The sequence below is a fragment of the Oncorhynchus keta genome, chromosome 7 (genome assembly GCF_023373465.1).
Source record: "Oncorhynchus keta strain PuntledgeMale-10-30-2019 chromosome 7, Oket_V2, whole genome shotgun sequence".
Lineage (NCBI taxonomy): Eukaryota > Metazoa > Chordata > Actinopteri > Salmoniformes > Salmonidae > Oncorhynchus > Oncorhynchus keta.
In genome coordinates this window covers 17,048,383-17,064,775 of record NC_068427.1, presented here as the reverse complement: position 1 = coordinate 17,064,775, position 16,393 = coordinate 17,048,383, and the positions used below count along the sequence as shown (strand labels likewise).

Below are 16,393 nucleotides of genomic sequence, written 5' to 3'. Positions count from 1 at the left end.
ATGTGCATTGATTGGTGTAATATTCCTCATCTTATGATTTCAGATGGTTTGCAATGCTGACTGTGTGATCAGCAATGTTGTGGCAAAATGGCCTGGCTCAGTCCATGACTCCAGAATCTTTCGGGCCTCTGAAATCTATCAGTGCCTATCACAAGGTAAGCCACACAACCCCTATTTATAACCATCATGGCTGTGTCAAGAATATCACTGTGTTTATGAGGTAGTAATGATGAGATTTTGTGTTGACAGGTGAATTCTTTGGTGTGTTGCTGGGAGACAGGGGGTATGGCTGCCAGCCTTTTCTCCTGACACCTTTCACAGACCCCCAGGAAGCACAGCAGGCCTACAACCATGCCCATGCCAGGACCAGGGCCAGAGTTGAAATGACCTTTGGCCTCCTGAAGGCACGCTTTCACTGCCTTCACAAATTAAGGGTCAGCCCTGTTAGGGCATGTGATATTACTGTGGCTTGTGCTGTCCTCCACAATGTGGCCTGCCTGAGGAAGGAGAGGGCCCCCAGAGTGCCACCAGCCATGGACTGGGACAATCCGGCAATCTTCCCTGATGACGACAGTGGTCGGCTGCTGAGGGACCAATATGTGTTGAATTATTTTAGTTAGTATGTGTGCTTTCAATTTTGGTTAAATATGTCCTGCGGTGGCAGAGGAATTTGGGTTTTTTTGGGTTAGTTTTTTTACGAATTTGGCCTCTTATGATGTTTGTGCGGTATACTGTGTGTAATACAAGGCTGCAGGGAGGCTACTGCATCCATTCATTTGTCTGTTCAGTTGATGTGTATGGATTTGTCCTGCATTTATTTTAGTGTGCAGACATGCAGGGTGTGTTATATACAGACCTTTGAATGTGTATGTATCATTTTGTATAATATGCTTGGATTCTGTGCTTTCCATCTTGTAGAGTCACTGTGACTTCAGTTTCGAAAGGAGCTGATGGTTTACCTGCTTTGTTTAGTCCTTATTCAATAAAGGAACATAATGTTACACATTGTGTTTTTATATTCATATGGAATGTGTATTTGTTTATATGACAGAGTACTAGGGCCACACTGAAGAAAAAGGATAAAGTCATAAATTTATGAGGCTGGTTCTTTCTGCAGAAAAGCTACATATTGTTTTTACAGTTTTGATACTTATGACAATGTGATACTTAATATTCTGGCACATCAGCATGTCTTTGTTTATGAAACCATACTGAAGTACAATTTCACGAAATGCCCCGCATCTGTCATTTTAACAACTGTCCTCCTTTAAAACAACTGGTTACAATATTATGACTTGTCTTTTTTTTCCCTCTGTGGCCCTAATATTCTATCATTTTATATATAGTCTATGGGAAACTGTAAATTATCTAATGATAGCAACATCTAAAAATCATTTTTTATCCAAAATCATTGAAATTAATGATCACAAACGTTTAATGACAGTGGGTCTAGTTATATGTGATAACAATGTATAGTGAGCAGTGAAATAACTATTGGTTTCCATTTGTGGTGACTGCTGACTGACATTAGGGATGAGATTAAATAGATCCTGGAATTTAGCCTGGTCTGGAGCAGGCTAGCTCCACAGAATAAATCTCCATGGTAATTTATACCATAACATATCCTCCTGCCCCTATGCATCTTTAGTGCAACCGGATTACGGATCAATTGAGCCAGGATCACCAAGATATCCTGGCTTAATCCCTTATCCTAGTTTTGTGCAACAGGCCCCGGGTTGCAGTCTTTTGGGAATTTGTCTCCGAAGTAACAGCGGTAAACACGAAAGTGGCGCTGCCGGTTTGCTTCCAAACACGTTATTTTCCCACTCTCAGCCCTTGCGCTAGCCACTTCCCTTGGGGGAATCCCTGGCTGCATTCCAAACACTTAAAAGACACACCCTCTCCACTCAGCCCTCAAATGAAGTGGACACTTCTGATGACGTATCATAACGTCTGATGAGTTGACACTTGCAGGGCAAGGGGCGAGGGAAGAATTAATTATTTTTAAATGGACTGCACAGGTGCCCAGTTGGGTGGGCCCCTGTGCTTGGTCAGCATGTTGCAGTCCGGTTGATCCATGCGTAAGGATGAATTGACTGTCCAGCGCAGGGTTGATTGATTTGTCTGTTCAGTTGAGCGCTGCAAGAGAGGGGGTTGAGGGGAAGTATTGTGTGTGAGTACAGTTGGTGAGAATGAGTGAACGATGGTGAAGAAGAGTGGAGTAAAAAGGGCTAAAGTTGGATATGTCCAGCAGTTTATGGTTGGAGTGCGATTCACGAGCAAGGGTGTTTTTTTTGGGTGACCCGTTTGCGGTCTAGAAGATGGTGAGGGACAAATTGGGTAAAGCGGAATCATCAGAGCGACTAGGAGCGGTATGATGTTGCTTTCGTGTGTGTCAAAAGCGCAAAAGGAGAAAGCTCTGTGGCTCTACAAGATGTCGACGTCTGATGTGGAACGCTATGATTTTCAGAGTAGGGGACCGGTTAAAGGTGTCATCTGGGGTGTATTTTTGGAAATAGAGGCTGTGTGGTTTAGGGAAAACATTCCAGGAGCGGTAGACGCACGCCAGTTGAATTGAATTATGGACGGAAAGGAGCGAAGCCTATCGGTTTTACTGTCATTTGATGAAGTGGTTCTCCCAACTTATGTAAAACTTGGGTATGTGAGGTATGCGGTAAGATCTGATCCGACAGAAGCCGCTGCAGTGTGTTATAGAAATCCATATTATTTATATGTTTATGAAGGTAAGATAAATGACTAAATGATTTATACGTTTAAAGTAATGGTAAGACAATAACTAAGAGTATTCTTGAATGTATGTGCATAGGAAAAGAGGGACTGTTAGCAGACAAGGAACTGTGGCAGACAACTTGTGACCACTGTGAAACTGATAACAGGGAAAGAGGTCCCCTCATCCAGGAGGGGGGCGTTAGATTTGCAGTAGATTGTGTAACATGTGGCAGGATATGATAACAATGTGTGCCTTAGACCACTGCGCCACTTGGGAGTACTGAATGAAGAGGTCCCCCTCCCTCCCAGGTTCCTGAGCCTGTGTAGGGATCTGAATAGACATTTAAATCAGACTGAAGGAAAAACTTATTTTTTAGTTTTAAATTCAGGGTATTGAATTTGGTTAGTGTTATTGGTTTTTGGTATTTAGTATGAATTTGTTCATCTAAAACATATTTTGTTTTGAGGTAATTTCTTTTACTACCCTGTACAGTAGGTGCCGGCAATACACCTTATGAGTGTAGTCTGCCAATAAACCTCAAAGAAGAAGAGCCCTGTAGGAGTTGGTCAGCCCACGAGGTCCAGTTATGCCGAGCCCCGAGCGACAACCTGGTCTCAGAGCATTTCGTATTATTATGTTCATAAATCCGAGACCCTGCATTTAGTATGATATGCTACTTTTGGTATGGGGACATAAGACAGATGGTTAGTTAAGGCAAAAACGAAAGGTGTGTGGTTGGTCAGGGTGGGCCTATAACACAAACGTCTATCAGCCCAAAGGTTGCGAGTTTGAATCTAACCATGGACAACTTTAGCGTTTTAGCTATTTAGTACGTTTTCAACTACTTACTACTTTTTAGCTGCTTTGCAACTACATAGGACGTCTTGACCCAACCAGGCTGTTCTCCAGACAGAAGATCTCCAGGTTCTTACAGTGGGACATCAGCACAATCTGTAGAGAGGACAGAAAGATACAGAAGATGGAATTAGATTTGGTATGGAGTTGAAAGGCTGAATCCCAACTTAAAATCCTTGTAGCTCTAATTTTTATCAAAGTGACATCAATGCATGATTTACAGAAAAGTATCAGTCATGTCTAGGTGTTTAACTTCGTGTGTGTGGGAACTAACCGAGTCGATGAGCGTGTATGGGGACTCGACATGCAGTCCCCATGAGTGCAGAGTAGAGGGGCAAGCTCAGACGAACAATGTAGTCCATCCCCGCCTCTAAACATTGGTCTGGGGAGCACCCACAAGAGAGGGCTGTCACAAAACACTGCACGAAATCACACACAAGAAAAGTGTGTGCAAAGAAAACACAGGCATGTAATGCTTATACCCTACACAACACACACAAGCACACTTGCATATAAAGACCCATTACTCACTCTCTCACACGCAACAAACATACACAGAGAGATAGACTAGGTGTGTGTTTACTATGATTCAGGGTGGAGGAATCTGGTTGTCATCATCAGGCACGGTGTTGGCACAGCGCCTGTTTGCTGAGACCACACTGGGACGCATCACTGTCATCAACACCTCCTCCCACTGGTCTGGTAACTACGCCAACACAACAGGTACATAGACGGTGGAGGGATACCGTGCTGAGTTGTGTAAGATGAGTTAGGGAACACTCCATGACCCCAAAAGCCTTCCAAGAAAGTTATGTCAGAAGCCCGACTCCACCTTGTCAGCCATATGTTTTCTACACACACACACTGAGCTGTCTCCTGAGAACAACTGCAGTGAGAGAGAGAGTGAAAATAGAACATGTTAGGAAATGTCACAGAGAATCAATTGGAGTTGAAAAGTTTTAACGTATTAGTGTCCAAGGTAACAGTCCATGATAAGACTGCTGCTGTATCAAGAGGCTGCTGTATAATCATTTATCCAAATAAGTGATAACATACTAAGTGGGACTGAGGCGAGTTGTACCTATCCACACCACTCATCAGTCAGTCAGTGAGTTAGTATGGCTCATTACTGAACAGCTTGCTATCATTTCATGCCCCCCTCCCTCATTGTGGAGAGCTATCCTACTATAGGTTTTCACTTAATCCCTTACCTAACCTACTTGTACACATTCAGTATAGAACCATCCTTCTAACTGAATAGACAGCAGTTGGTCAAAGTCAATAACATGTCATCCTCTCTAAATGACAACTGTCTTAATGACAATGCCTCCATGCAATGTAATATCAATTCGAGGACGTTTCAGTACCACTAATGATTAAGTTACGGTCAGTGAGCGAAATAAGTCATGGTTACCTGCAGGAAGTCCCCAGAGTGCTGTGCATAGAGGAGAGCCAAGGTACTTGGAACAGAGTGGACTCCTGTATCCCATCTCTGTCAGCTAGGCAAAGAGGGATGGAGAGAGAGGTCATTCTTTTCTATTGTAACTGCACAAAAACTGCCAGAGTAAAAGTAATCAAATCTGTATTTCAAATAGACTTTCTCAAAGTGTGCAGTTAGTGGTTTACACTATTGGCTATTTAGTTTGGAGTCTGATCACTCTTGGCTCCCCCTCACCCCATCTCAATCAAGGACCTCTTCCCCAGTGAGGACCTTCCGTGTCTGTTCTCCTCCTGCCTCTCCATCCTCTGCCACTCCCTCCCAGTCATGCTGGTCATTCCATACTAACCCCTTGATAACTTAGCTCGCTAGCTACAATGCTCTTGGTTAAATCAAACATACGGGTAACTTTTATACGTGGTTAAATATGAACTGCTAGCTGACACTAACCTAGCATGCCTAATCAATAGCCCGATTTAATAACATAATGTTGAAATACTAGTTGATTAGATAGGTTCTTGACTGAAAAATGTTCAATATTAATTTGAGAGCAGAGATTTTTGTTTTGTTTTGCAGAGATACTGTACTCTCACAAATACACTTCATCCCCACATGGATTTTACCTCTCTCACCCAAAAATATTTGCTCTCGCAACTGTAATCTTTTACTATAATTTTATTACAGGTGAAAATTACACCAGTAGATTTTTTGCCCCTGGCCAAATGGGCCAATGAGCGAAAAAAAAGTTAACATTAGACACTGGTAATATTATTAATCTACAAGTTATGTTCTTAATCTGGCAACATGGGCCTTGGAGGCTCACAGGGATATTGATATCCACAGTATTCCACCAATTATACATTTTTCAACTCAGTACTTATTGTAATTCCCCACTTTTGTTGTTGTTGCATAAATGCACTGTAATTTAAGCTGTAAAACTGCAAAGTTATCTCTGCCTCATGGTAAAATGTGTCGAATTGAAGGATATTAGCTTGAAAACAGATTTGTTCTCTAGATGCCAAGGGATGGGCCTTCCCAGGCCAGAGACTTGGTTTGTCTAGCCCTGCACTGCCAAAGTCATAGTAAAACTCCTTGTATGCTATTTTTATTTAACTCGAGTTGTGTTCTGATTATGAAGGGGTCCCCGATTCATTTGCTATCACAAAGGGGGTTCCTGGGGGTCCCAAACCGCAAAAGGTTTGAGAACCCTCTGCTCTACTGTACAAGCAGATGCCACTGGTCAAAAGCTCTAAGTGGGAGCTAAACTCCAGCCCTCCAGGTGGCGATATAAGCCTTATCCTGATTTCAGCTAACCCATTTCCTAACGAGGCAGAAGCTTCCTGCTTCTGGTTGTAAACAGAAAGGAGTTGCAGCTGGCTGTGGTGGTCCACACTGCACAGATCAGTCAGCCACACTTTTACAGTAGCTGTATGTATTTACAATACAATATATGATAGAATCTCCGAGACTTGAAAAGAGGGACAGATGAAGGTGGAACAGATCTATAAATTGGAGTAGCAGAGTTTGGTGGTGTGTACAGAGTGTGCTTGTGTGTATGTATAGGCAGCAGCATGGCCAGTGGACAGCTGTACAGAGGGAGCGTTAATGTGTGTGTGTGTGTGTGTGTGTGTACAGGCGGCAGCATGGCCAGTGGACAGCTGTCTAGAGAAGAGGCGTTGGCGTGTGTGGGGTGCAGACATGCGTGTCACATATTGCTCTATGCAGACACAGAAGCTCAGCTGTTCGAAGAAATCCCCATCAGACACATCGTATTGGTGAGAGAGCAGGGTGTGTGCGTGCACGTGTTCGTGATCTCCACACTCAGAACCAAATCTCCTGGGCACACTGGTCAGGGTGGCCAGCTGTCATGAGAGACTAGTGTTAGTTACTGCATTTATCTCTCTCCACAGATGCAGATGCGTTTCGATGGTCTGTTGGGTTTCCCTGGCGGGTGAGTGACGTCATACAGAGAACATTACTCTAGACTAGTGGAAGGGATGGATTGGGATTCAGAATACTGTATATGTGCTCTGACATCTGACCTTTGACCTCAGTCTCGTTGACCCGTCAGAAGAATCCCTAGAGGAGGGCCTGAGCAGGGAACTGTGGGAGGAGCTGGGCTTCTCACTGTCAGTCACCTTGGAGGATCATGTGTCTTCCTGCCACAACCCTTCGTCCTCTTCCTCTCACCTCATTACTCACTTCTATGCCCGGAGAATGGAAGAGAAAGAGATCAGGGAGGTCGAAAAGGCAGCTGCTAGCACAGCAACAGACCATGGCCATGAGGTAGCAATTGTGTGTACAGTATATGTTCATTTGACTTTCCGGCATTCCTCGCATCCTATCTCCCCGCTACCTTCTCAACCCCTCCTCCTCTCTTCCAGGTGATGGGGATGGTCCGAGTTCCTCTCTACACACTAAAGGGAGGAGAAGGAGGGCTTCCCTCATTCTTGTCCCACTCCTTTATTGGGAACTCTCGCTCTCAGCTGGAGGACGCTCTAGTGCGCTTCGGCCTGGTGACACCCGAGGAGCTACAGACAGCACTCACACACGCAGAGCAGAGGAGAAAACAACCTTGGGGAGGGGCAGCCTAATCACACACACAATGTAAGAAATTACATTCAATATGACTTTTTCCTGTTAGTATGTTACACACAGTTCTGTATTATAAAATTGTATAACTTACTCTATATACAGTTGAAGTCGGATGTTTACATACACCTTAGCCAAATACATTTAAACTCAGTTTTTCACAATTCCAATTTTATTTATTTCATCACATTCTCAGTGGGTCAGACGTTTACATACACTCAATTAGTATTTGGTAGCATTGCCTTTCAATAGTTTAACTTGGGTTAAATGTTTTGGGTAGCCTTCCACAAGCTTCCCACAATAAATTGGGTGTATTTTGGCCCATTCCTCCTGACAGAGCTGGTGTAGCTGATTCAGGTTTGTAGGCCTCCTTGCTCGCACACACTTTTTCAGTTCTGCACCACACATTTTCCATGGGATTGAGATCAGGGCTTTGTGATGGCCACTCCAATACCTTGACTTTGTTGTCCTTCAGCCATTTTGCCACAACTTTGGAGGTATGCTTGGGGTCATTGTGCATTTGGAAGACCCATTTGTGAGCTAGCTTTAATTTCCTGACTGATCTCTTGAGATGTTGCTTCAATATATCTACATAATCTACATAAACCTCCGACTTCAATCTGTAGCCTCCATGTTAAATAATGTAATGTACACAATTTGCCACTAGATGGCAGACAGAACAAGGTAACTCCTGGGCCTGGTTTCCCAAAAGCATTTTAAGACTAGTAAATTCATCGTTAGAACCTTCATAGGAGCATTGTTAAATCTCCGAGCTGTTTTCCCAAATCCATAGTTATTTACATTGCACTTCTAAACACTCGTAATTTAACGCCTGCCTAAGACCACTTGTAGAACAGCTAAGTGGGTCATTAGAGGTTGTTTGCCCTTCTGTGTCCCTTACACAAAAGATCTTGGCTAAACATCGAATCACATGGTTTATCCACCTCTGTGACTGCCGATAACCTCAGAAAAAAGTTGACTTCAAATAAAGTTGCCAATGTCTTTGCAATTGATACAAACAAGCAATGTACCAAACATTAGGAACACCTTCCAAATATTGAGTTGCCCTCAGAACAGCTTCAAATTGTAAGGGGGAAGGACTCTACAAGGTGTCTAAAGTGTTCCAGAGGGAGGCTGGCCCAAGTTGACTCCAATGCTCCCCACAGTTGTGTCAAGTTGATTGGATGTCCTTTAGGTGGTGTGACCATTCTTGATACACACAGAAAATTGTTGAGGATTAAAAACCCAGCAACATTGCAGTTCTTGACACAAACCGGTGCACCTACTACCATACCCTGTTCAAAGGCACTTCAATCCGTTGTCTTACCCATTCAACCTTTGAATGGCACACATACAGTGGCTTGCGAAAGTATTCACCCTCCTTTGCATTTTTCCTATTTTTGGGGGATTTGTATCATTTGATTTGCACAACATGCCTACCACTTTTAAGATGCAAAATACTTTTTGTGAAACAAACAAATAACACACACACAAAAAAAACTTGAGCGTGCATAAATACCCCCAAAGTTAATACGTTGGTGAGACACCTTTTGCAGCCATTACAGCTGCAAGTCTCTTGGGGTGTGTCTCTATAAGCTTGGCACATCTAGCCAGTGGGATTTCTGCCCATTCTTCAAGCTAACTGCTCCAGCTCCTTCAAGTTGGATGGGTTCCGCTGGTGTACAGCAATCTTTAAGTCATACCACAGATTCTCAATTGGATTGAGGTATGGGCTTTGACTAAGCCAATCCAAGAGATTTAAATGTTTCCCCTTAAACCAGTCGACTGTTGCTTTAGCAGTATCCTTAGGGTCATTGACCTGCTGGAAGGTGAACCTCCGACCCAGTCTCAAATCTCTGGAAGACTGAAACAGGTTTCCCTCAAGAATTTCCCTGTATATAGCGCCATCCTTCAATTCTGACCAGTTTCCCAGTCCCTGCCGATGGAAAAACATCACCACTGCATGACACTGCAACCCCCATACTTCACTGTGGGGATGGTGCTCTCGGGGTGATGAGGTGTTGGGTTTTCGCCAGACATAGCGTTTTCCTTGATGGCCAAAAAGCTACATTTTAGTCACATCTGACCAGAGAACTTTCTTCCATACGTTTGGGGAGTCTCACATGCCTTTTGGCGAAAACCAAATGTGTTTGCTTATTTTTTTTTCTTTAAGCAATGGCTTTTTTTCTGGGCTCTCTTCCGTAAAGCCCAGCTCTGTGGAGTGTACGGCTTAAAGTGGTCCTATGGACAGATACTCCAATCTCCGCTGTGGAGCTTTGCAGCTCCTTCAGGGTTATCTTTGGTCTCTTTGTTGCCTCTCTGATTAATTCCCTCCTTGCCTGGTCCATGAGTTTTGGTGGGCGGCCCTCTCTTGGCAGGTTTGTTGTGGTGCCATATTCTTTCAGTTTTTTAATAATGGATTTAATGGTTCTCCGTGGGATGTTCAAAGTTTCTGATATTTGTTTATAACCCAACCTTGATCTGCTCTTCTCCGCAACTTTGTCCTTGACCTGTTTGGAGAGCTCCTTGGTCTTAATGGTGCTGCTTGCTTAGTGGTGTTGCAGACTCTGGGGCCTTTCAGAACAGGTGTATAGTATATATACTGAGATCATGTGACACTTAGATTGCACACAGGTGGACTTTATTTAACTAATTATGTGACTTCTGAAGGTAATTGGTTGCACCAGAACTTATTTAGGGGCTTCATGGCGTGAATACATATACATGCACCACTTTCCGTTGTACATTTTTTTTAAACAAGTACTTTTTTTTCACTTCACCAATTTGGACTATTTTGTGTTTGTCCATTACATGAAATCCAAACAAAAATACATTTAAATTGTATTTTGTTGTAACAAACACCAAGGGGGATATATACTTTTGCAAGGCACTGTAAACAATGTCTCAAGGCCAAATCCTTTAACCTGTCTCCTCCCCTTCACCTACACTGGTTGAAGTGTATTTAACAAATGACCATAGCTTTCACCTGGTCAGTCTTGTGTCATGGAAAGAGCAGGTGTGCTTTATACACTGTATAAGAAGATGCTTCAAATGAATACCAGGATGACTGCAATCAAATATAAATACAGGCTATAGGTCTATTTCAATCATATTGAAATACATTTCATGTTCAATCAATGGAGTTCTATTTTGCTACTTGTAGGTTAATGTCTGTAATTTGTCTCAATATAGTTCATGTGTAGCCTAATGTGCGCAATGATTTGCCAAATTTTGATTTAGTGCATTATAGAGTAAGCATTAGAATTAGCCACCTCAATATTTGCAGCCATAGGTGATATCTTTCTAGGAGCTGATCCATTGTCAGTATTGAGGAATAATCATAATATTAAAGGTAAGATTTGAATGGAGAAAGCTGATCCAAGAGCAGCATTGACTTTCTTTCGATCCTATCAGTATCCAGACATGCCTAAGCGAACGTTGTAGGAAAGATGCATCGTTGGCCAGTGGCCTACGACACTGCATCTCAGTGCAAGAGGCATCACTGCAGTCCCTGGTTTGAATCCAGGCTGCATCACATCCAGCCGTGATTGGGAGTCCCTAAGGGCACAATTGGCCCTTCGTCGTCCGGGTTTGGCCGTCATTGTAAATAAGAATGTTCTTAACAACTGACTTGCCAAGTTAAAAAGGTTAAATACATTTTAAAAATAAACACTCATAAGCCTAACTTCAATCACTATCGGGAGACCGGGCCTTGGTCAAGAAAGGCAGAGAAAAGTGCTGTTTGGTATTAACACGGTGCACTAGAGCCAACAGTGGAGGGGTACTGAGCAAAGGTTTACATTAAATTCCTCCACACTTTGAAAGACAACAGCAGTGGGTCTCAATATTCTGAAATGCTGCAGATCTGCAACACTGCCATTATGCACAGCAACAATGGAGAGATCCTTCTCCAAGCTGAATTTGACTACACCTCATCTTGGTGGTCAAAACGGAGTCGTAAAGCAAGGGCGAGGGGCTGGGATCGCTTGTGTGTGTTAGCGCTTGAATGAAAAGAAAAAAAAGACAATTGTACAATTTAGTGGTTTTATTAGTCAAACTCTGCAGCCAAATCAGCATCTGTGGAATATCCACTGATGTTTGTAGTGTGTAAAAAAACAATAACAAATGTACCCTCATACTGTATGTCAGTGCAGCCATTGGTGGGTCCTAGAGCTCATCATGTTCATAGACATTGTATTCCTTCACCGTTATCAATCCATCTCTATCGTGGTCACTCTTCTGGAACACATCATTCACCATTCTCTCATAGAAGGAGTCTTCACGAGGTTTACTCCCATCTCTCTCATACTCCACCTTGAAGTAGAATGTCATCTACAAAACAACAAACAAAACATGGGTTAGTCCTCCTCTGAACAATGGACAATTTCATTGAAGACATGATGCATGATCACCCCAGACTAACATTGTCCAGAATGCCGTCTTCAGTTTCTTTGCTCAGACTTGTGAATACAGGTGAACTAGCATACCTCATCCCTAGTGAGAACCTTGTCGTCATCCAGGTCTATATCTCTGAAGGACTCCAGGCTGCGTGGCCCTTTGGACACAGAGTAGAGCTCCACATCGAAGATCAATGTAGCATTGGGTGGGACAGGACCTAGTAAACCAGACTAATTGTTAGTTTTATTTCTTAATCTTTATTTTTACTGCATTGTTGGTTCGGGCTTGTAAGTAAGCAGTTCACTGTAAGGTCTACCTACATCTGTTGTATTCGGAGCATGTGACAAACAAAATGTGATTTCATTTTAAATACATTACAGCAATATTCTCCCCAAAGTGAAAACAAAATAGTGACATCCAAAAACAATGGCAACACTCTTTGGACTGACTCACACATAAACACAACTGCAAACATTTAATACTGGAATGACTATGTTTTCAGACGGAATAACTTCATTTCCAATTCGACATTTCTAGTTTATTCGCTATAGTAATGAATTCATTTCTTTCTCCTTTCCAGCAGTCATAAATGTTAATATAATAGTTCATGCCATTGCCATACAAAGAAACATGCGAAATACTTCAACACACGGCATGCATTCATGGTAGCTACTCCCTCTACAAGGACAATTATACAATAAAGAGTGGACCAGTTGTCATCCTAATCCCATCCCAAGCCACCACTGTTCAAGACTTGAAACATGCATGCAAAGCTGCTGTCTGAGTATCAGCTGTATGCTGTGAATGCACCATATGCCCAACATGCTTACATGCCAAGAGGAAGCAGTGCGATGTACACTGTCAGGGGAGGAAATCCTTCAAAGAAACTGCTGTGGAAATAACACACGATAAGCAAAAATGAAGAAATAGGTGTTAGTTCAAGAAGATTGAATGAATGTCCCTTGAAATTGAATTAAAGTTGTGAATTGTTGAAGTAAAATGTTGGCTTTAATATGATATATTATTACATTTTTTATCACATGGATTTGTGTGGTTTCATGTATGTATATACAGTGGGGAGAACAAGTATTTGATAACCTGCAAAATCGGCAGTGTTTCCTACTTACAAAGCATTTAGAGGTCTGTAATTTTTATCATAGGTACACTTCAACTGTGAGAGATGGAATCTAAAACAAAAATCCAGACAATCACATTGTATGATTTTTAAGTAATGAATTAGCATTTTATTGCATAACATAAGTATTTGATAGATCAGGAAAGCAGAACTTAATATTTGGTACAGAAACCTTTGTTTGCAATTACAGAGATCATACGTTTCCTGTAGTTCTTAACCAGGTTTGCACACACTGCAGCAGGGATATACAGACCTTCAGGTTTCAGGGCTGTCGCTGGGCAATACGGACTTTTAGCTCTCTCCAAAGATTTCCTATTGGGTTCAGGTCTGGAGACTGGCAAGGTCACTCTAGGACCTTGAGATGCTTCTTACAGAGCCACTCCTTACTTGCTCTGGCTGTGTGTTTCGGGTCGTTGTCATGCTGGAAGACACAGCCACGACCAATCTTCAATGCTCTTACTGAGGGAAGGAGGTTGTTGGCCAAGATCTCGCGATACATGGCCCCATCCATCCTCCCCCTCAATGCGGTGCAGTTGTCCTGTCCCCTTTGCAGAAAAGCAACCCCAAAGAATTATGTTTCCACCTCCATGCTTCACAGTTGGAATGGTGTTCTTGGGGTTGTACTCATCCTTCTTCTTCATCCAAACATGGCGAGTAGAGTTTAGACCAAAAAGTTATTTTTGTCTCATCAGACCACATTACCTTCTCCCATTCCTCCTCTGGATCATCCAGATGGCCATTGGCAAACTTCAGACTGGCCTGGACATGCGCTGGCTTGAGCAGGGGGACCTTGCGTGCGCTGCAGGATTTTAATCCATGACGGCAAAGTGTTTTACTAATGGTTTTCTTTGAGACTGTGGTCCCAGCTCTCTTCACGTCACTGACCAGGTCCTGCCAAGTAGTTCTGGGCTGATCCCTCACCTTCCTCATGATCATTGATGCCCCACCAGGTGAGATCTTGCATGGAGCCCCAGACCGAGGGTGATTGACCATCATCTTGAACTTCTTCCATTTTCTAATAATTGCACCAACAGTTGTAGCCTTCTCACCAAGCTGCTTGCCTATTGTCCTGTAGCCCATCCCAGCCTTGTGCAGGTCTACAATGTTATCCCTGATGTCCTTACACAGCTCTCTGGTCTTGGCCATTGTGGAGAGGTTTGAGTGTGTGGACAGGTGTCTTTTATACAGGTAACAAGTTCAAACAGGTGCAGTTAATACAGGTAATGAGTGGAGAACAGGAGGGCTTCTTAAAGAAAAACTAACACGTCTGTGGGAGACAGAATTCTTACTGGTTGGTAGGTGATCAAATACTTGTCATGCAACAAAATGCAAATTAATGACTTAAAAATCATACAATGTGATTTTCTGGATTTTTGTTTTAGATTCCGTCTCTCACAGTTGAAGTGTACCTATGATAAAAAATTATAGACCTCTACATGCTTTGTAAGTAGGGAAAACCTGCAAAATAGGCAGTGTATCAAATACTTGTTCTCCCCACTGTATATATGCATTTGTGTGGTTTCATATATGCATTTGTGTGGTTTCATATATATATATATATACACACACACACAGATATACATACATACAGGGAGGTGTGCCCCTTTCCGTCCAAGGAAGTCATTTTTGGACCATATTTATGCCACGGGACTGCTTTCGGCTCAAGAGGTTCTGTATGGCCTCTTTAAGCATCACATTAATGGCTCAAATATTGCACATATGATTATTCTACCCCCCATCTTACCTTTTCCTTTTTCTCCAAAGGCTAGCTCAGGTGGAACAGTGACTTTGCGTTTCTCCCCAGCACACATGTCATTCAATGCCATGTCCAGGCCCTTGATGATTTGTCCGACTCCCAACACAAACCACTGAGGATGTCCAGCTTTGTCTGAGCGGCTGAAACACAAAAAGGAAAATGGATAGATGCATTAGGTGCACTCAACTCATGGTACACATAGGTCTACATAACACAGTATTGAGTGTGTCACTGTCTTACCATGGTATTGTCCTGAAATAATAGGCACATTCATTAACTTTTAATGAGCCATGAGCTTATCTGGTTCACGTGTCAGGGCCATCCCTCAGCTATACCAAAGTGGATGGGTTGTCTTTTTGTCTAAAAATCCAGGATTGTGGCTTTACACTGTCACTGGATCTGTCTACAAGCTTTTGATAGAATAATTATGCATTTACCAGCTCATGTCTGTTTTCATTGATGGATCTGGTCAGTAGAAAAGTATTACAAATTGTTTTATCAAATAGTTTACGACCAAAATCGAGCCTTTCCTGGCTCCCTCATTATAAAACTCACATGGTGTGCAAATCCATTTCTTTTAACAAAAGTATTACATTGTTGATGCCATTTTATATGTAAATCTGGGACACTTACCTACAGTAGAACTGAGAACCGTCTTTAGCAAGATACCCATCGTAGTGTGCATTCATTAGGTCTCCCTTTTTGCTTTTTTTTGAGCAGTCCTCTGGCGTGAATAACACCTCTATCTTCACATCATCGATTGACGCAACTGCAACTGTAACATCAACAATGACATTATAAATCTGTAGACATAAAAATAAGTTAAGCACAAGAGATTTCGGCAGCATCATCATCATCATGTCAACAAACTGTATGCGTGGCACCAAAGTTTCGCTAGGAGCGCAAAAAACGTCACTTCTGGTATGTAAGTGACGATCTTCTTCTTCTTCTTCTTCTTCTTCTTCTTCTATGGTATAATGGCGGTCCGTAAAGAAACATTTACGTGCATGCCGCCACCTACTGTTTTGGAGTGTACGATCAATCATGGTTTGCCTAATCAAGCCCCACAGTTGTGTCATAATATCCATAAAACCTAGCGGTCAAACAGAGAAATGGTTCCAGTCGTTTTTCCACCACTCATTTTTCCCATAGGTGATTTTAGAAAAACTTTAAAAAAGGACTGTATTTCGTGTAGGCTTACCCTGGCGTGACATTATAATAAGAGTGTAAATCTCTCTCGGATATGGTAACTTGTATCAATATATTGGTCTCTATTTACTCTTAGTTTCAAAAATGCTAATTACCTTCAAAATAGATCATGAAAGCCTACAAATCCGTGCAAGCTCCTGCACTTCTTCTTTAATTGACACCTTTGCTAACAGGTATTGTGTCGATTCAGCTGTCTTATTCAGATCATCATGGCATTTGTAGATCTTTATGATAGTTACATTAGCAGAAAATTAGCGTCTAATTTTGGGGGGATAAATA

At 42.4% G+C, this 16,393-nt stretch overlaps 3 protein-coding genes across 5 annotated transcripts; 2 read left to right on the top strand and 1 right to left on the bottom strand.

The window, feature by feature from the left end:
* The first annotated feature begins 8 nt into the window (after positions 1-8).
* Positions 9-1,437, top strand: LOC127931071 (putative nuclease HARBI1). Its single transcript, XM_052522093.1, has 2 exons — positions 9-155; positions 250-1,437. The coding sequence occupies exons 1-2, from the start codon at positions 44-46 to the stop codon at positions 618-620; spliced, it is 483 nt and encodes a 160-aa protein (XP_052378053.1). The 5' UTR covers positions 9-43; the 3' UTR covers positions 621-1,437.
* A 4,949-nt stretch (positions 1,438-6,386) lies between these two features.
* zgc:103759 (U8 snoRNA-decapping enzyme) lies at positions 6,387-13,014 on the top strand. 3 transcript variants are annotated; one of them, XM_035773529.2, is made up of 6 exons: positions 6,387-6,554; positions 6,660-6,799; positions 6,935-6,975; positions 7,079-7,319; positions 7,409-7,631; positions 12,595-13,014. In XM_035773529.2, exons 2-5 carry the CDS (start codon positions 6,668-6,670, stop codon positions 7,616-7,618), a joined length of 624 nt encoding a protein of 207 aa, XP_035629422.1. In that variant the 5' UTR covers positions 6,387-6,554; positions 6,660-6,667; the 3' UTR covers positions 7,619-7,631; positions 12,595-13,014. The 3 variants fall into 3 exon arrangements, with proteins under 3 accessions (XP_035629422.1, XP_035629424.1, XP_052378052.1); XM_035773531.2 differs by lacking the exon at positions 12,595-13,014 and having other exon boundaries at positions 7,079-7,310; positions 7,409-10,711; XM_052522092.1 differs by lacking the exon at positions 12,595-13,014 and having other exon boundaries at positions 7,409-10,711.
* Positions 11,644-15,818, bottom strand: fkbp7 (FKBP prolyl isomerase 7). The gene is made up of 4 exons (XM_035773528.2): positions 15,539-15,818; positions 14,894-15,045; positions 12,104-12,231; positions 11,644-11,948 (listed from the first exon to the last, which is right to left on the bottom strand). The coding sequence occupies exons 1-4, from the start codon at positions 15,763-15,765 to the stop codon at positions 11,784-11,786; spliced, it is 672 nt and encodes a 223-aa protein (XP_035629421.1). The 5' UTR covers positions 15,766-15,818; the 3' UTR covers positions 11,644-11,783.
* Between the last annotated feature and the right edge of the window lie 575 nt (positions 15,819-16,393).